Source organism: Microtus oregoni, unplaced genomic scaffold, assembly GCF_018167655.1.
Source record: "Microtus oregoni isolate MIOR12 unplaced genomic scaffold, Mior012 000033F_ref0000390, whole genome shotgun sequence".
NCBI classification, from domain to species: Eukaryota; Metazoa; Chordata; class Mammalia; order Rodentia; family Cricetidae; genus Microtus; species Microtus oregoni.
This window is the reverse complement of record NW_024543092.1, coordinates 23,005,142-23,025,806: the sequence shown is the minus strand read 5'-3', so window position 1 is coordinate 23,025,806 and position 20,665 is coordinate 23,005,142. Positions and strand designations below refer to the sequence as shown.

Below are 20,665 nucleotides of genomic sequence, written 5' to 3'. Positions count from 1 at the left end.
AATCCCATTTCCAAGAAAGAGCCTGTGACTGCCTAGAATGCAAATATGTCCAACCTGTGGCCTTCTAATCCTTGCTGCAGAAATGGAGCCATGGTGCAGGCTGGTGCGCCAGAACAATGTGTGGCAACATCCGTTTAGTGATTTCTTTCTGGCTTTCAAAGCCCGTGCTCTCTGCTCATTTCTCCCTTCATGTGGTTCATTTCTAGGTCTGCATGGTAGAAACCAACGCAGGGGTGCACAGGAATGCTCGCTAAGGTAAGTGTCTGCTCATGACAACACACGGGCACACAGGAATGCTCGCTAAGGGCCTGCTCATGACGACACACAGGCACACGGGAATGCTCGCTAAGGTAAGTGTCTGCTCATGACAACACACGGGCACACAGGAATGCTCGCTAAGGTAAGTGTCTGCTCATGACAACACACGGGCACACAGGAATGCTCGCTAAGGGCCTGCTCATGATATGAGACAATGGTGATGCTCTCCTGCTTCTGAAGCCTCTCTGGCTTTATCTCCAGACCCCAAGAGACCACAGAAAGGTGCTCATTTCTGAGTGATGCTTAGGAAATGTCAGTCTTTTGTCTTGACTCAGGGCCTGGTACATGGCTTCCCCTTGATGAGACTTGTACCCTGGTGTTAGATGCCACCACGGCTCTTGAGTGAAATGACAGCAGCCAAGGTCCCTTTGGCTCCCATGAAAGCACACATGTGTGAGCAACACTCCACGTGACTCCATGAGATACGGACAAGCTTCACTTGCGTAGCTACGATGCTCCCAGGATGAGAAATGGTACTCCCCAGAAGCAGTTCTCAGACCCCAGGGAGCGACTCCAAAGTCAGCAGTTCAAATTGCCATGGATTTGGGCATTGGCATCCCAAATCCAGTCTGTGGAGGTCAGGGAGGTCGGTATCTAAGGTGAAGTCCTGGCTTAAGGGAGAGCTAAGGGTCATGGGCAGCTGGAGACAGGTGTGAGCACCCCTCTCCTGCAGCCTCCTGATAGCTGTGTGAGAAGATTCTCTGGAAGGGGATCGTCATGGGAGTAAACATTCAAGTCCACTCACTGGTCAACATTCTTAAAAAGAAACCACAAGTTTGATCTGAAAACTGACAGAGGCAAAGCTCCCTTGAGCCACAGAGACCTAAAGTAGAACCAGCCTAGGGTTTCCAGCCACAGGGACTTCCGTGTTGGGAGGGGCCAGGGCTCACAGGGACAAGTCGCTGACCTTGTGTCCCCAGCCACACTTCACACCAGGCCAGTGCACCCCCAGCTGGAGACACTTGGGTCTTTCTCTGATGGTTCACAGGTCACACAGGAGCCAAGTCTATGCTGAGACAGAATCAGTGTCTCCACAATGGAGAGCTGGGGCTGGTGGAGACCAACAGACTGACTCCCTGACTGAGGTCCCAGTATGGCAGGGTTAGCGGTGGTTGGCAGAACTTTGACTGGGTCTTAGTCGGTTGGCTCTGGTCTCATATGATTGCCTGGGTTCCCCTGCGTTTCTGAACAGCGGGCACAGTATGTTGTAGAGAGTGGTCCACGCTGACCTAAGGCTCTGAGGTCAATGGCCGGCTCAGCACTCAGATGCGGCCCCAGGCTCTTATGTCACCGAGGGGGGGGTAGTCCCCAGTCTATGGAATTATGAATAGCACACACCTCTCCAGGCCATCCTAGAGGTCAGGTCTGCTCAGGCTTCCTAAGTCCTCATTTCCATTGTAGGGCTCAGGTCTCCTGACTATAAAGCACCTCACAACATAAGCAGTCCCCAAACGATCCTTTAAGCAGGTAACAGGACACGCTGGTGTCCTACTGGAACCAGTTTCTTGGGTAACTTCTGCTGTTACCCAAGAAAGCACTGGGAACTTGAGGCTGCCATGGGCCATCCTGAGAGAAGCCGGTCATCACGTGACTGCTTGAGCATGACAAAGGGGATTGTGGGTATTAGGATCTGCCACTCATTCTTCTCTGAGCCTTGATCTTCATTTCGGTCCCATCATGCTTAGAGATTGGGGGGCTCAGATGAGGGTGTCCCAGACACCGTCAAGTGACAGCATGGTCTTTCGCTGTAGCCCGTGACACTGTGCCTGCTTTAGGGGAGTCACGGTGCTGGAAGCCCTGACTGCATGTTCCCAGCTGCCCCAAGGCGTGGCCTGCAGAGTTGAGTTCTAGCTAGAATGAAAGGAACTTCAGGCTGATTAACGCTGTTCTCTGAGCTGGGATGAAATACCCCATAGGGAGACATGATGGTTAATCTCAATTGTCAGCTTTACTGGACTGACAGTTTTCTAGGAGACACACTTGTGGGTATGTCTACAATCGTGTTTCCAGAGAGACCCCCCCACCACTGAGAGTGGGTGGCACCATTTCATGTGCTGGGGTCCTGGACAGAGAAAGGAGTGGGACCCCAGCTGAGCAGTGGCATTCCTTCCTCTTCATTTCCTGGTTGTAGCTATGACATGACCGACTACCTAAAGCTCCTGCCACCACAATCAGTAACGTTCTAACTGCCACGCCTTCCCCAGCACCATAGACTTCCCCTCACATTGTGTGCCAAGCAATAGGAACAGTTGCTGATCCATGCAGAGAGCAAGGGTCAGTTTGTCTTTCATGCTGAGAAGGCTCCAGCCACCACTGTAGGGAAGGTGGTGGCAAGCAGGGCCTGTTCACGTCTGGTCAGGTCAGGACATACTGATGAATGCTAGGACACATTTTCCCACACTTATTCAGTCCCGGACTGATGCTACTGCCCACATCCAGTCTTCCTCTCTCAGACTCTATAGAAAGGCCTCACAGACAGGCCAAAGTGCGCCTCATTAATGAGCAAGATGTGACTTTATCCAGTCAAGCTGATGAATGAAACCAAGTGTCATGACATCCAGCAAATGAGCCATCCAGCAAGACTGTCTCCAACAACTGAGCCATCTAGCAGGAGGACTGTCCCTAACAACTGAGCCATACAGGAGGACTGTCCCCAACAACTGAGCCATCCAGCAGGAGGACTGTCCCCAACAACTGAGCCATCCAGCAGGAGGACTGTCCCCAACAACTGAGCCATCCAGCAGGAGGACTGTCCCCAACAACTGAGCCATCCAGGAGGACTGTCCCCAACAACTGAGCCATCCAGGAGGACTGTCCCCCAACAACTGAGCCATGCAAGAGGACTGTCCCCCAACAACTGAGCCATGCAAGAGGACTGTCCCCCAACAACTGAGCCATGCAAGAGGACTGTCCCCCAACAACTGAGCCATCCAGGACTGTCCCCCAACAACTGAGCCATCCAGCAGGACTGTCCTCTATGTATGAGAACCTGGACCACAATGGATCCTGGTGGGTACGTGTGACAGCCACTACAGTAAGTACACCCTTGGAAGCAGGAGCTGGCTCCCTGTCTCAGCTTTGCAAACTCTGGGAGAGAGTGAGACCCAGGTAGGGTAAAGGTCATGGGGACATTGCATGCTGGGACCACTGCATTCCCATTGTCCTTGGGAAGCAGACTCAGAGTACAGGACTGCCGTGCCAGGGAGTCTGGGGCAGGTGACATCTGAGCTGGGGAAGTTTCCAAACATTCAGTGACAGAAGAGAGATGTAATGTTGTGACCAGAATGCCCAGGAGCTGCAGAAAGGCAGCCAGGGACAGCTTAGGGTCAGGAAAGGCACCCAAGGGTAGCTCTTGCCTAGGACTATATGGGAAGCTGTCTGGCCCCGTTCATACCTCCCCCCACCCCATAAGCTGCCCTGTCAGAGAGCACAAGTCCATGACCTCCTTCCCTATACCAAGGTCTATCTGCAGCCCTGCCGTGCAGACCGCTGGTCAGCAGCTGTGGGAGACAAGGGGAAGCGTGGACGAGGGCTTGAGCTCTCAGGAGTGTGGGGCAGCAAGGAAGAGCCACTCCTGACCTACAGCCAGACTCAGCAAAGGAGATTTCAGACCTTTCAGTAAAGCCTGCAGGAAGGGATGGAAGGACTTCAAGGGAGGGGCATCACCTCCATCCCCCTTTTCCCTACCAGCAAACACCCATCACCCTGCCAGGACAGTGGTTCTCACCCATAGGGGTCTCCTACCAGATATACTGCATGTCAGACATTTACATTACGATTCGTAACAGCAGCAAAATGACAGTTATGAAGCAGCAATGAGATAGTTTTACTGTTGAAGGTCACCACAACACGAGGAACTGTACGGAAATGTCAGTCAGGAAGTTTGAGAACTGTGCCAGCAGATCTAAGGAAAACAGTGTTTGCGTGTGAGCATAGCTACCTGAGCAAACATCACCCCGAAGAGAGCAGTTAACTGTCTCTCAGCACATGCAATGACAGGACTCTTTCAATCTGTAAATAAGACACTTTGTGTCAACCCTGGGACCACAGACATGGCTGGTGGCCTTCAGGAGGAGACCTGTCTGTATTCTAGCCGCTGCCCTCAGGTCTGGATAACCATCACCAGCACTGTTGCCACCTCTGTGACAGCCCTTCCTCACATTGCACCGCTAACTTACACAAGTGTAAGCGTGTGGCATGTGGCAGGCTTGCCCCTCAAGCTGTTGCTTCCTTCCTTCAGGGTGGGTGGTACCTCCTGGGATCTCACAGAGCAGAATTTATGACAGTCCTAAAAAGGGGTATCACAGCCATGAGCACCAGCCTAGGGTACAGGGGAGAGGGGCTGCTGATGGCCGCCCGCCGTCTCTCATGGGATGCAGCACACTGTGATAATCCATGATCGCCAGCCAGCTTTCGTGAAGATCTGACAGGGAAGAGAAAGTATGGTTCTGACCCAGGGTGGTGGGAGCATCTCTTAGTGAGAGTTAGTCTCTCCCCAGCTGGCTGGAAGGGCCCTCAGAAGTTAGCAGTTTTACACAGCTAGAGTTTCCCAGCCTTGGGGATAGCTGAGGCCCCAAGTATGGATGACCATGGCCCCTTGAGGCTTCAAGACATCCTTAGTGGCAAATCTGAACCAGGGCTCTGGATCACACAGGTAGAGGATGACAGCTGGCTGTGTCTGAGAGGCGTGTATTTGGATGCACAGGACCTGCTGAGAGCTGCCTGGGCCTTTCTTACTGCAGCATCTACTGAGGGTCTCATAGTCTCAGTTTCTTCTGGTGTTAAATGCGCACACTAAAGGGATGCTGGGAATCACTGGTGTTAGATTCCACAGCAATGAAAACGGCCTGCAGGGAGATGTGAGTGGCCAATGAGCACCCTGTCCTGCTGGGGTGGGAAGAGGAGAAAGGGAAGCAGCCAGATTGGGAAATGAGCAGCATCTCTAAATGCAAATAGAAAACTGGCTAGCTCCATGGACACTTCGGTGCAGGCCAAATTTTACAACATGGCAAAAGGTTTCATCTGAAACAAGAGAGGTATGTTTAACAGAGGAGCCCCTGCCTGTCTTCACATTCCAGGTATATCAAATTCACCGTCCTCCCGAGCAGGAAAGAGACAGGGCCAGGGCCTTTCAAAGCCTGATTCCCCTCCAGTTTCCAGCATCTCGATCAAGCTGGGATGAGGAAGTCATCTGGGGAACAGCCTCCCTTACAGAGGAAATGAGCGGGGAAACCTTACCATGAGCACACCGAAGGACCACCAGTCGGCACTCTGCGTGTGGCCCCGCCGGTTCACCACCTCAGGTGCCATGTATTCAATAGTCCCACAGAACGAATAGGCTCTCTTGTCGTGGTCGATGGCCTCCTTGCTCAAGCCAAAATCTAAACACAAGCACAACACACACACACTGCCTGAGCCTGAGGCACAGCCCCACGTCTATGTGGACAAACCCCTTGATTCACACCATCTCAGAGACCTAGGACCTCCAGGACATTGTACTATTCAGGCTGAATGTGCTTCCAGAGCCTGGCCCTCCCCGGCTCCCATACCACGAGCTCTGTCATAGCAGCAAGGGGCTCACTTCTTGGTAACGAACATGGATTCCCAGAGAGCCTTTCCCATGTATCAGCAAGGGGTGATGCAGGCTGAGGGGCCCAGAAGGGGAGGAGTGAGGTGTGGTTCTTGCAGGAGGAAAGGAAGCATTGCTGGCACCCGCTTGGGAAGCAGGTGCTTGTTAAGTAGACTCAGCGGGTTTCAGTGCACATGGAGATGAGGCCAGGACAGGGTAGGAAAATGGAGCCCAAAGCCTAGAACCTGTGAACAGACTGTCTTACGGTGTGAAGAGAATGTGCAGGCACACAGTATGGATCCTGAGTAGGGTATTAACCGATGGTCCAAGTGACCTTAGGGAGGGGAGAACCAGAGAGATTGCAAGAGGCTGGCACTGCAGAAGAGGAGGGGGTACATGGGAGCTCAAAACCTCAAGGCCAGTGATTCTCCCCAGGGGCCAGTCTTGACATCTAACAGCTCCAGAACGGTAAAGTGGTAAATCGTGTTTCTGGTAACTTGTTACAGCAGCCACTGGGGACTGGTATACACACAGGCAGTGGGGAGTCACTGGAAGCTGGTGTACACATGGAGAGTCACTGGAAGCTGGTGTACACACGGGCAGTGGGGAGTCACTGGAAGCTGGTGTACACACGGGCAGTGGGGAGTCACTGGAAGCTGGTGTACACACGGGGAGTCACTGGAAGCTGGTGTACACACGGGCAGTGGGGAGTCACTGGAAGCTGGTGTACACACGGGCAGTGGGGGGTCACTGGAAGCTGGTGTACACACGGGCAGTGGGGAGTCACTGGAAGCTGGTGTACACATGGGCAGTGGGGAGTCACTGGAAGCTGGTGTACACACGGGCAGTGGGGAGTCACTGGAAGCTGGTGTACACATGGGCAGTGGGGAGTCACTGGAAGCTGGTGTACACACGGGCAGTGGGGAGTCACTGGAAGCTGGTGTACACACGGGCAGTGGGGAGTCACTGGAAGCTGGTGTACACATGGGCAGTGGGGAGTCACTGGAAGCTGGTGTACACATGGGCCACGGAGGTGAGACGGAATGTTTGTAGCTGGGCTGATCAATGCTACAAGGTCTGGATATAAACAAGGGCAGCTGGGCCGCTGCTGCTGGGAGAAACAAGGCTATGACCACTGGGCAGGCCCTGTGTCTGCCTTAAGGGAGCATGGGCTCACGGCTTCTAGTCAAAGACTCAGGGATGCTGAGCCAGGCCTGGAAGGAGCCTTAGGCAGGTGAACAGGGGAGGTAATTTAGAAGCCTGCGTGCCCCCTTGCTGTGTGCACACGTGTGAGAGCCAGCGCCACCAGGAAGGAGTCTTGGGTAGGAGACAGAGGAAGTATTTCAGAAGTTGGAGCTTCTCTCTGCTGTGCATGCACACACACACACACACACACACAGAAGGCTAGCACTTGGGCACCAAAACTTCAGCCAGGTCAGAGAGTGGACAGGGGCTGTTACGAGGTGGTCCACAAATTCATCAGGGCTAATCAGTGATGAAGGGAGATGAAGCCGTTGTATGTTTTGTTTTGTTTTGTTTGTTTAACCAACCTGTGATCTTAATATGCCCCTCTTCATCCAGGAGGATGCTGGAAGAAAGGGAAAGAAAACAGACATCAGAGAAACAAAAAAAGACGGAGCGCTCATGGTCCCTTGGCACATAGAGCTCAGAGAAAAGCCCCTTGGAGCTGTGATGCTCTTGCCCAATGCCTGGGCTTCTGACAGGCTGAATCCTGGATAGCTTTTCTTATGGTGGTCTGCGTCCAATAGCCTGGACCAGCTCAAGAGGGGAGCAAAAGGCTGTGGTCATGAGCCTGGGGGAGGGGGACCAAGGATCCTGGTCAGGAGCTTGGGGGAGGAGAACTAAGGATCCTGGCCCTGAGCCTGGGGGGAGGAGAACCAAGGATCCTGGTCACGAGCCTGGGTGGGGGGACGGACTAAGAATCCAGGCAAGGAGCCTGGGGGAGGGAAACCAAGGAGTCTGTCTGGTCATGAGCCTGGAGGAGGGAAACCAAGGATCCTGGTCATGAGCATGGGGGAGGAGAACCAAGGATCCTGGCCCTGAGCCTGGGGGGAGGGGAACCAAGGATCCTGGTCATGAGCCTGCAGGGCTGCATGTTTTTGAGCCTTCAGATTGCAATCCTTGGATCCCTTCCCAATACAATAGAGTGGGTTTTCTAACTGTTCTGGCCCATCGATGTCTACAGCCTCTGCAGAGGAAATTCCCTGACCTCGGGAGGCCCTTGATGCCCAGAGACCCTCTTCTCAGAATCTCAGACTCTCTTGGCACTGGCCCCAACATTTTGGAGCAATTCTGGCCTCCAGTGAGAGCCATGCACACAGCAGGGGTTCAGCAAAGGGATTCTGAGCTGCCCACGGCTTCATCCTGCGATGGACTCCTGAACTGTTCTCTACAGAGCCTCATGTCATGGCTGACCTTTGGTTTGCTCTTCCTAGCTATCCCGCAGACGTGGAGAATGCCCATCACATGAGAGAATGAGGATGGGACATTAGCCACTCCTCTCCCTTACACCCTTGGCTGAGCAGCTCTGCGATCCTAAGGCTCAGGGTGCCAACACTTCTACCTGTTTTTAGGACTGCCATAAAGTCTGCTCCATGAGGCCCCAGAAGGTACCATTTACCCTAAAGAAACAAGAAAGTGGCTGGGGAGGAGGGAAACAATACCCCAAGAGGTGGGGAAGCCTGCCACAAGCCTGGGTTTCCACTCACGTAAGACCCTGAGCTCCACATCCAGAAAGACTGTGTTTGCCAGGATTGGGCGGGGTGGAAGAAAGCTGTGCAGAGGGTAGCTGGGATAGTCACAGCTCTGCAGGCTGAAAAGCACTCAGCTGAAGGGACTGTGAGGGTACGTGACACTAGAACTCGCTATGGTACGAGACACTAGAACTCACTATGGGCACGAGACACCAGAACTCACTATGGGCACGTGACACCAGAACTCGCTATCGGTACGAGACACTAGAACTCACTATCGGTACGTGACACTAGAACTCGCTATGGGCACGTGACACCAGAACTCACTATGGGCACGTGACACCAGAACTCGCTATAGTACGTGGCATCTGAACTCGCTATGGGTACGTGGCATTTGAACTCGCTATGGGCACGTGGCATTTGAACTCGCTATGGGTACGTGGCATTTGAACTCGCTATAGTACGTGGCATTTGAACTCGCTATAGTACGTGGCATTTGAACTTGCTATGGGTACGTGGCATTTGAACTCGCTATGGGTACGTGGCATTTGAACTCGCTATGGGTATGTGGCATTTGAACTCGCTATGGGTACGTGGCATTTGAACTCGCCATGGTCACCTGGCTGTGCCCTCCGCCACACTTGAGGGTAAATGCTATTTTCTGTATATTGACAACATGGAAACTATGGGCCACAGGTTTAAAGGACAGCCAGTGTTTTCTGGGAAATGATGGCATATTAACTCACATGCTGAGTTATAATTAAAGAGGCAGATGTTTAATGTTTTCATCTTTGCTTCTCAGTCATACTGAGTCTTTGCACAGAATTAAGCAAATGCAAGATTCATTCCCAAATAATTCTAATTGAACCACAAAATCTTCGTTTTTATCCTGTAATTAAATGTTATTATCTTTAGCTCCAAGAACCTGCCCAGCCTTTACAAGTGAGTGGGAGCCAAGGTCTGGATGCCCAGAATGGCTCTGAGCATACAGAAGTCTTCTGTAGTAGGGGTCATTGCTGTAGGCACAGATTTGTATAAGGCTCGTGAACTCCATTGAATTAATGTGAGGTAAGCTTGTGATAAGCTTTGCGTGAGCCCTAGGAAGAAGCCAGGCTCGGTGATCGCCTCCTGGGGTGGTGGGTGGGTACAGGGGATGCTGTCAGCACTAAGAGACATGATATCCAACCTGCTCTGAGGTGTCATTCTGACCTCCTGCTCCTGCCCATGGAGGGGTCAGGTATAGGTCATAAGTTCCCATTCCCGCTGGGCTCCTGAAGAGAGGGCCTTCAGGGTCACTTCTTCACAGATTCATAGGATCAGTCAGTGATAATTTGTTGACTAATAGATGATCAGAGCTACACACTGCACACACTTCACTCCGCCAAACCCAAATGACAGCCATGTCTTCAGAGAAGCAGCTGTCTTCATCCAAGGGCAGTGTGGGTGCAAGAGAAGGAGAAGCAGGGTGATGTCCGTCCTGACTATGTGCTGTCTTGAACTCAAGGTATGGCTTCAGGCTGTCTTGGTTTGGAAACGTCTCAGAGGTGGCATGACTGCCAGGGACACCGTATGACTGGTCAGAGGCCCCTCCTAAGTCCTCTCTTGTCTGCATGAGTCAGTGCTAGCTCCTGTGCATTCTGCCACTCACAGACCATGCAGAAAGAAAATCAGAACCCTGAATCCCATTACTTTGCAAGGTAGTTCCTGTTTTCATTTAGACTACAGCAGAGATGAAAATATACACTGACCTGGGGCCCTGGGGCCACTGCCCCTCAGCTGATCCCGTGAGAGAACTAATCTGACCCATCTACTAGCTAGCCATCTCAGAGGAGGCGAACCAACCATGTTCCTAGAGCTTAGAGCAGCAGCAGGAAGGTGTCCAAGCCTGAATGACAGCAGGAGGGAAGAGGTGGTGATGGGGACAATCTCTTTGTGTGACATGGCTCTGCGTGGTAGCTGCTGGGCGGGAGAGAGGTATGTGTGAAGAAGGGATGTGGCCTAGCCTCCCTCAGTGGACAGGCCTACCCTGCCTTTGCTGAGCACCTGTGCAAGGTAAGGCGGTGACGTCTGCTTAGCCTTCTTGAAACTCCAGCCCAGGATCCACCCCCATGTCACGGTGCCCAGCCCAGTCAGATCCTAGGTAACAACCACTGACGCGGGCTGGCAGCAGATGCCCCAGCAGGCTGTGAATGCCTTTCCCCTTACTTCTCTGGCTTCAGATCCCGGTAGATGATCCCCAGGCCGTGAAGGTGGTCCAGGGCCAGCGCCAACTCAGCCAGGTAGAACTTGACATCCTCCTCGGTGAACATGACCTAGAGGCGTGGGAAAGGACCAGGGTTCAGCTTCTCCCATGACTGCTGGTTTTAAAGCCTGCATCGCAGAAACCAGAGCTGTCCCAGAATACGTGTGCAGAGATCCTGGCTCTCCCATGACGCTTTCCCGCCACTCCTACTACAGGAGACTTCTCACGGTTGCAGGCTGCACTCTTACGGAGCTGATTTGGTTAGCCTTGTGAGCACAACCTCAGCCCACCACCAACTGCCCTTAGCCGACAAACTGCTCAGGCTGCAGTGTAACCCCAGGATGCCGTCTTATGAGGGATGCTCGGGTGTGAATTCAAGATGGTTAGCGGTTGGAGGACTTAGAATACGGGTCTCCAATTTTTCCTTTCTCCCTCCCCTCTTCTACCTGCCCCTGGGCTGGTGTGCAAACTGGCAGCCTAACCACCTGCCCTCTGCCCAGAGGGATGCATCCTGCCAAGTGCAATGTGTTGGTTGGAGGGGAGCCTGTGATTGTTGGGGTTGGTGCTGCATTCCAGGCTGGTTATGGTATCAGCACGCCTTGGAGCCAGGAGCCTTCAGTACATTAGCTTTGTCCTGTCCCGCTCATGCTTCTGCAGTACTCTCAATGGGACAGCGAGTCCTTGCATGTTTTTGTATATATGCGTGTGTAAGCATACAGATGTGTTTGCACGTATGTGCACAGAGGCCAGAGCTTCATCTCAGGTGTCTTGCTTGGTCATTCTCCACCTTATTTTTTGAGAAAGGAAATCTCACCAAAACAGAGCTCACCAATTTGGTTACACTTGGCTGGCCCTGTGATGTCATGATTCCATACCTGGCTCTGTTCCCCAGTGCTGAGAGCACAGGGGTGACCTGCTGACCCAGCCTTTTGAGATGGGTGGTAGAGACCCCAACTCTTGGGTCCTCATGCTAGCACAGGAAGTGCTGCCTTCGCGGGACCATCTCCTCGGGTTCCTCACAAAACACTCACCGAGAGACATCCGTGCTGAAGAGACTGCACTCCACGTTACCACTACATTTTCTTTGAAAGCAGACATACAAAAAAACCCACATGCAAACTGAATGTGGCTTGAGACCAGAGCTATAATGTGTGGTGAATGTCACCAGCCAAGCAGACAGGGCTCAGTTGCTAGTAAGGAGACCTATCTTAGGTCCTACAAAGTGTCAGCTGGTACCCCTGGGAGAGGGAGCCAGCCCTGGACTATAGACCCTCCTCCACTCCCAGCATCCCTCCACCCCATTCTATTTCCCATGTGTGACCAGCACCTCTCCGCTTGCTGGTTTCTTTTCTGAATGCATTGACACCAGTTAATGCATCCAGTAGGTTTTACAGTCAAATCCCACCACGTTCCAAGTTCCCCTTCATGATTGGATTCACCTAATACACAGAGTTATCATCTCTTTCTGCTTTCCTACACCTCAGGGTACATATTGCAGAGTCCCCAAACCCATTTTTAATCTACTGCCCACAGGTGAGTCCTTGAAATCAATCATGGTGGCCACATACACACAGACTTCTGTCCAGTGCTCTGCTGAAGGAGAGAGGCCAGGAAAAGGCCTTTTAAGCGGCCACCCCCCCCAACTCCCAAAGAACCCCTGCACCCAGATGTGGCCACTTTATCCCTCTGCAATAATAATCTATATGTCCCATTGTAAGAAGGTACAGGGCTTTTGATCAAGAAGCCCAGCTACAGGCTATCTCATCAGATAGTGAACAAAAGAAGACCACAGGTCTGGGTTTCTTAGCTAAGAGAAGTAGAGGGTCCCATCATCAGAGTCCAGAATTCCCCCTACATGTGCCATTGCTCCAGGGACCTCCGGGACACAAAGGGAGAATAGCTCCAATCTCTAGGAGCCCTCTCCCGTCTGGCCACACGCTCCACCTTGATCTGCTAGTTGTCTAAGCAAGGCACAGTGTAGACTCTCCTGAAAGCCTGGGAAGGTGGAGGGAAAGGGGACGATTTGAACACCACCATCACAGGCAACAAAAAAGTACTCTGTGGGGAAAACGTGAGGCACATCCCATCAGCATGCTGCTGGACTCTTATTCTTTGTACTGAGCCTTCTGGAATCATTCAAATGAGAAGACAAGAATGTTGCTGCTGTAGACAGAATTCTGGATTTCCTTATCCTACAAAGCTGGCTCCGTGCCCCTCAAGTCAGGATAGACATAGTACCTTCACAGTACAGTTCTGGAGAGTTCTCCTTGAAGTATTGGTACACAGAATTAACTCTGCAGCTAGACACGAATGAGGCTCATCCAGTGAGAAAAGACCTGACAAGATGTTCCAAAACAGACACACAGAGACTACTATCCAGGGGGAGGTCCACATGGTGTTAACTGTGCCTTCCCAGGATGGGAAGTGAGATGCCATTAAATGCCGTCTTCCCCAAATGGTACCACAAACCGTGTTAGAAGGTTTGCTGATGCAGCCGTGCAGATCTTACTCTGCAGCTCAGGCTGGTAGTGAAGTCCAAATCCTGCTTCAATTTCCTGAATGCTGGGCTATGGGTGTGTGTAGCCATAGCTGGTGCACACACATTCATAGGACATCATCTACCACACACTTCACATCACACAGGCCAAACGCCACACACGGCACATTACACACACTAAATGTCCACATCACTCAGCATACACTTATCTCACACACCCATCCCCAAGATGCTCTTCCCTTCCTGTTTTCCAAGACAGAAAATCACCATGAGCTGCAGGGTCACTTACCTCTTTGGAAAGCCTGGTAAAGAGGTCCCCTCCCCGCAGGAAATCCAGAATCAGGTAGAGCTTGCCTTCGGTCTGAAAGGCTGTGGGAAGAGATATGGGGTTGAGCACTTCACCAGCCAACACTGTTCCCTCTGACCCTGAATCTCCGTTCTTCCCAAAGCCCAGTGTCTCAGCAGTTCAACAAGACTGTGGGAGGAGACACGGGGTTGATCACTCTTCCCTCTGACCCTGAATCTCTGTTCTTCCCAAAGCCCAGCGTCTCTGCAGTTCAACAAGGCTGTGAGCCTGGAGAGCTGCCATTCATTCAGACGGACATCGCTGACCACTGAGACAGGGCCCAGCAGAAGGGGAGGGGGCTAGGTTCAGTGTCCCTCACTTTGTTGGGCTTTAGAACTTCCTTTATCCTTCTCCTCCGTCCTTATCCCTTCTAGTCACAGAGTGACTGAGGGACGCAGAGAGAGGAAAGTCTTTGTTCAAGTGTGTGTCTACCGCTGGCATTACTGAGTAGGCTTTGCTCACGGAGGCTGTCACGGGCAGAAACTCGCTGAAACATTGATGGGAGACGGTTCTGATAAGCAGGAGGCACACCTCAGTTCTCTCCTGTAGAAGTGCATTCCTCTACCCAGGGCCCAAGATGACCGTTAAAGACCCTCTCCACGCCAGTAATGTGGAGGACGGCTTTGTCTGCCTGTCTATGTCATGCACAACATGAAGTTATCGGTAGCGACTCCACAGTCTACACAGCTCACACCCAAAATGTACCAAAGGCACACCTCGGAGCAAGGGGCAACTGAGCACATAAAGACCTAGAGAACAGAGTCCCGTTATTACTGCTGTGATCATCAGCTTGGTACCAGGGAGAGTCTGCCAGCACTGGTGGCCAGGTCAATGTCAGAGAGGGTCAGCAATCATGATGGTCAGGCCAACATTAGGAAGCATCTATCACTTCTCATCAGGTTCTACACACAGGGTGCCAGGTCCGAAATTTTTTATTTCATTTCTAAAAGTTCCGGAACCATTATAAATGCTGGCATTTAGAAACACAGTTGCTAACTGGAAGACCCTTTGTGGGGGCTAAGTGGACTGCAGTGTGTGCAGTGTGGGCCTTGAGGGGCAGTGGAAACAGAAGCAATGTAGAACAGCTGTTGAAAAGTCTGTGTAAGACGTCCAGTTTTTAACTTCCTGGTGAAAACAGCCTGACCCCTAGCACACAGCCTGGAACTGTACGATCCTGAGAAGATTAGCACGGCCCGAGTAGGGATGACATGCAGATTTGAGAAGCACTCAGTAAATAAGGGCTTGCTCGGTTTTAAAAAATGAAACACTGCAGATGGCAGCTCCAGGTTTTGCTCTGACCACAGCCCACCAGCAGCTAGAACTGTACAGGAGTGGAGGGGGGAGGCTTTCCTGCCTTACTGCTGCCAGCAGAGGGTGCGGCTCTAACCACAGCTGCCATGGCTGGGAAGGCTGAGGGTCCCACCCCGCTCCTCAGCCCACAGAGGAGCCAGCTTTTGTTCTTTCTGAGAAGGGTACACCGTGTGACTCAAGACAGGCCTGAACTGTTCTTGGTCTCTGGAAGTCTCTCCATTTCACCCCAGGGCATTCATGCCTTTGCTTCCTGTTTCTAGGAACCTCTGACTGTGCTGTGGTTCTTCTGTGACCTCTATTCATATGAACCCCTTAACAAGCAAAGTGTGATGTGGGGGACACGGCTGAGGAACCAACTTCTGGATTCTTCCTGCTGCTCCTCAAATGAGATGCAAAGGCAGAGAACTGGTGTTGGGTAGAGAGGTAGGCTTTGCTCAGAGCCTCGAGAGCCTAAGACAACTGCCTTCCCCAAGTGGCAGTCTGAGGGTCACTGCATGGCCTTCCCTCCAGCCTCGAGAGCCTGAGACAACCACCTTCCCCGAGCGGCAGTCTGAGGGTCACTCCTTGGCCCTCCCTCTCTTCATCCACCTTGAAGGTCAGGGTTGGTGAGCAACACACCCTATCCTGAACACCACTGGGTGTGCCATCGTGTCTCACCACGGTGGAGGCCCTTGTACCAGCTTAGCCGTGGTGACGTCACCATGATGGGCAGCCCCACCTCACAGTCTTTGGGATGAAAAAGGGCATCTTGCTCTTTCAGGAGAAACAGACAGGAAAGAGACTGAAGAGTGGGGATTTAAGGGACCGTTGTCTCCGCATGAGACAGGATTCTGACACAAGATCGGCTTCTTTTGCAGCAGTTATTATCATCACGGTCTCCTGTGATCAAAGACACCACCCTAGGGATCAAAGCATACCACACCTGCTGCCCTTACCATAATGCAGCTTGACGATGAACGGGTGATTGACTTCCGCCAGGATGTCTCTCTCCATCTTAGACCTGACCCGGTCCCGCACTGCACGACAAAAACAAAGGCTTTCAGAATGCAGGCGGAGAGTTGGGGGCCCCGATACCCAACAGCAGACGAGTCAGTGCAGAGCCAGCCACACACTCGTGGAAATGTGGAGCAGGGGCATGGCCACCCTCACCTGTGCCTAGGTCTAAGGAATACACACATGTGGACACACTTGCTTCCTTGTTCCTAGCTCTTTTTCTTTACACCAGAAACACTGAACATATATCGTAGACACCATGACATTCTCTTTGTAGGAGAATCGACTCGTACGCCTTAGGATTAAGAAGTGCTCCTCGCTGACTCAAGTGTCCCGTCATCCTGTGGTGTCTCTGGCCTCCAGGCCCCTCCCGCCCATCATCTGCAGCTTGCTTCCTCAGCCTTGGGTCTAGTCAAGGGCTACTTCCTTATTGTGTTGGTAGCTATGGTTGTATTTGATTTGCATCCAGAAGAGAACAATCTTCCTCCTGCCCCCAACTTTTTACTAAGTCCAGGCCAGCTTTCTTGTAGAATGGTCCACATCGAGGTCTTTCTGACTGGAGATCAGCTGCTTCCTCTAACTTGTATTTCTCACAGATTGAGATCAGGTCTGGTGTCTCTACAGGATTGCAGTTAGACACTTTTGGTGGCAGAAAAGGCCTCTACCTTAACCTTCTGGGATCGGGAAGAGCCTGTGGGGCTGACCCTTTCCAGGTGATGCTGGGTGAGGGAGAGGAGGAGCTGGCAAGGACTCAGCTTTCCAGGTCAAGATCTGGTACCCCTCTTGTAAGGGAGGGCAACCCAGGGAGGGACACCTTGCACCTGGTGACCTGTGCAATCCCTAACTCTCACTCAATGGCGTTAACATTCATTTAGGGTCCTCGCTGAAGCATTCCAAGTTCCAAAATGATACTTTTTCCATTTCTGATGCAAGAGGAAATAAGGGGCGAACTCTTTCTCTCCCTATCAGGATGACTGTGGACCAAGGAGGTAGAGGGTGTGTGTGTGTGTGTGTGTGTGTGTAGTACAACATTCTTTTCAGTGTTCCCAACTGTCTCACATTCAGCCATCTGGAATACAGACATAATTAGTTCTGAGGCAAAACAAATGAACAGAACAGAGATTGACAACCACTTGAGAAGAAGAGCAACGCTCAGACTTCACAGGGTACCTGGTATGCCCAGGTCCGCGTGACCTCCTACGACCTCTCTGAGTGAGGGCTGAACATCTGGAATGCCTGCAGTGACAAGAGCATCCTACTACACTGCTCATCACTATTGGAATGGTAGCACACATGCCAAACGTGTTATTAAAAAAACCCTTGCCCCGGGATGGTGTAATGATAAAAAGTGGACTATGACCAATGCTGGCGGATGTGGAGAAACTGGAACCCACGTGTAATGCTAGGAATGTAACATGGTACAGTCATTGTGGAGCAGGTAAGCGCAGAGTGACCATGTAACCTAGCAGCTCTGTTTCTAGGTATCTATTCACAAGATCAGAAAGCGGTGACTTAGATATCTGTGCGGCCATGTTCGCATCAGCACTACTTAGCAGCCACCAAGAGATGGACAGACAAAATGTGATACACACATGGTGTAGGCACGACAGAGCAGTGCTCTGCCCCAAGGAGGACATGATACACACGTGGTGTACACAGTATGGGGTATTGCTGTCCTGTACCAGGATTTGCCAGGATTTCGAGAGGATGCACCATTGTGGGGAGCAGCAAGCACAAAAAGTGACAGAAGACAGAGCAATCCAGAGCATGAAAGAAGCACGCTGCTCAACACTGAGCAGCTCCAGACCACCCACCAGGGTGAGGGTAGAAGATGCTCACACAGACACGTGAGGGCAGTGAAGGATCATTAGACCCTAGGAGACCTCACTCTTCCTGGAGTCCACAAGAGAAGTCCATGCCCAGTCATGTCTTTGGAATGACTTTTGCAAGCTTTTCTCTGCAAAGGTCATTTTCTCTGCAAGGGTCTTGCTATGGAGCCCAGGGTGGACTTGATCTGAACCCTCTTCCTTCACATTTTCCAAGTCTATTATTTTAATTAAATAAAAAATATTTCATCTGTTCGCTCTTGGAGAAATACTCTCCAGATAAAAAGAAGGGTGCTTGCCTATGCCAGGTTGACAGCACCTTCTTCAACACTCTGACTCTGCTTGTGGTACCCTGGAGACTCCACTGACCATGGCTTCAAGGGGAAAATCACCAATGGCGGAAGAAGAAGAGGGTAGGTGTGGAGTTTCTCTGTCTTCTCGGCTCCAAGACACAGATTAAGGCAGACAGAAATACGGAAGAGTTTCGGGGAGCTGATCAAAACCAACCTGAAACCTGTTTATTCTGTGAAAAATACAGCTGCCGGCGGTTAATAAAGACTGCAGGGAAGAATGGATATTCTTTCAAAATAAGAGATTAGAGGAGACACTGGTCGTGAACACAGGCTCTAACTCTGAGAAACCCTTTGGCATCAATCAAATTAGCATCCAAAGGGAAAATCATTTCTGCAGCCGGGAGCTCAAGGCCAGCTGCTATGGGACTGGGGTCCCTCTCTCTTTATATGCTGGGCCAGGGCTGATTTTCCTATTGCCTCAGTAGTGCCTGGCCAGCCTTCTTGCACCTAGGCCATTTGTCCCAGCAGAACGTATACTGGCTCTCATTTCTCGTGCCTCTTCCCTATGGGAAAGTTCCCACTCCATGACCTGGTGAATCACAGTGGCAGAGAAAGGTGACTATCTCTCCACCATCTCACCATGGCCTCAAACCAGGTAACCGCAGTCTGAAAAACCGCTAGCCATCCTCAATGTCCTTGAGCTTGCTCAGTTTGAACAAAAAACAAGGTTCAGCCACCTGTCTCCCAGGTGAAGAAGGAAGTCTCCAGCTTTAGAAGTTTCTTTCGTGACAGAAAATGGTCTGTGAGCAGCAGAGTTCCTAGATATTTGGGAGTCAAAACATTTTGCAGAAAATTAGCCCCTGCTCAAGAAGAGAAGAAACCACAGATAATCAAGGTGACCGCGTGGGCTGCCTAACCAGGCCTAATTCCCCAAGACCTGCTCTTTGTTTCTTCACATGGAACTGTCTCAATGACATGACGGTTAAAGTCACTCCTTCCAGAAGTTCTTCCCGCTTCTCGGTTCACACTGTGCAGACGCTGAAGACGGTGGGCACGGAGCAGGGTCTAGTCCTTACATTTACACATCTGTATGTCCATAAGGGCAACCCTGTCAACAACACACGATGGACTCCAGGGTACACAGACGGGTAGATCAACAACCAGTCAAAGTCTTCTGCAAAGAAGGTGCTTGCCACATAAGAACCATAGGGCTGAGGTTTGGTTTGGCAGGGGGATGAGAGCTGAAGGCATACAAGGGGGTTTTTCTCATTCTGCTTTTCATCAGGATAGCTCATCGGGAGAAGAAACCCCTGACAGAGTAAATACTTGAAGCACAACAAGTCAGCAGATGGTTCCCTGACGAGGAGATGGAGGGAGGCCGAAATGCTGGGAGTGAGGAGGACACAGAATCCTGGCTTCTGACATCCCTGCATAATGTAGTTTGGGGACCCTTGCTGCGTTGGCCTCAGTCCCCTCATGCTGAAAAAAGGGCACTTAAAACCCGTGTTTGGAGTGTTCCTCACATACCCCCTACCCGCCCTCCCCGGAATCTGAAATCACTCAAAAGGGAATTGAACGGCATAAACGAGTTAGCTTAGAAAGACAATCTGTTCAGATGCAGGCAGCCGCTGAAGCTGCGTCTCTGAATGAGTCAATGTTTCTAACGAAGCACCTCAGCTAAGACAGAAACAAACACAGAAGAGCTGAAAAGAACACTCTGCCGGCTGGAACCAGCTCCAGCCAGGGACAATGTCAAGATGTTGCAAACGACACAAGAGCCATCAGTGCGTGCCTGCACCGGTCACTAGAGTCCTACAGGCATGTGTGTCTGTGGAGCTATGAGTCAGTGCTCTTATCTCACGGCAGCAGGCTCTGCTGACAAAACCGTGTCCGTGACCCTTTCCCTCCTGTCACTCCAGTCCACGCTTCCCAAAGACCCACCAGTCAGCCACCAAGAGTCAAAGCTGGCTGTCTGTAGGCTGCTTTGCCGGCTCAGAGAGTGGGCCAGAGGGCCCTATTGTCCTTCACAATCAGAGAACACAGTTTCCTTCTTAGAAGAGAATGTATGACCTTCAGGAAGAGAGCATTGACCTCCAGGGAAAACGACTACAAGCTAGGTCTGAAAACACAGGTAAGCACGCTGTCGAATTAGCCCTGCAAAGGAACGCCACACTAGAGGGACGGCTGCAGGAACAGGAGCTGTGCACCGCCTGTGGGACAAGTCACCATGAGTCCTAATCACAGCCACTAACTGCTTCAGGTCATCCACGGCAGGAGCACAGCTTGACCCGGACAGCATTCTCCTAAGCAGACGGCACTCTGGACAACGGATTGAAGTGAGGGCTGCTGCCATTTTGTGTTCCTGGGCCAAATCCAGACCAGTTGATTCCCACGAAGAAAAGGACAGAGAAGCATCTGGAAGGTGTATGTGCTGGTGACACTCCAATACACTGAGACTGCTGTCAAACCATCGGTGCTGGAGAACCCACCTCCAGCCCTGCCTTAGCTCAGTGGGCATGGGACCAGGAGAGGCTTCCCAGGTGGCATAGCCAGGGG

At 51.7% G+C, this 20,665-nt stretch overlaps 1 protein-coding gene across 3 annotated transcripts in view; it reads right to left on the bottom strand.

Annotated features, from left to right (window-relative positions):
• Rps6ka2 (ribosomal protein S6 kinase A2) overlaps positions 1-20,665 on the bottom strand; it is a 276,764-nt gene that overhangs the window by 48,931 nt on the left and 207,168 nt on the right. For all 3 annotated transcript variants that reach the window (XM_041680118.1, XM_041680121.1, XM_041680119.1), the window contains 5 exons: positions 15,933-16,013; positions 13,630-13,709; positions 10,807-10,913; positions 7,438-7,475; positions 5,557-5,699 (listed from right to left, as the gene is read on the bottom strand). In XM_041680118.1, the coding sequence (XP_041536052.1) occupies positions 5,557-5,699; positions 7,438-7,475; positions 10,807-10,913; positions 13,630-13,709; positions 15,933-16,013 (449 nt within the window). The remainder of the gene's footprint in view (positions 1-5,556; positions 5,700-7,437; positions 7,476-10,806; positions 10,914-13,629; positions 13,710-15,932; positions 16,014-20,665) is intronic.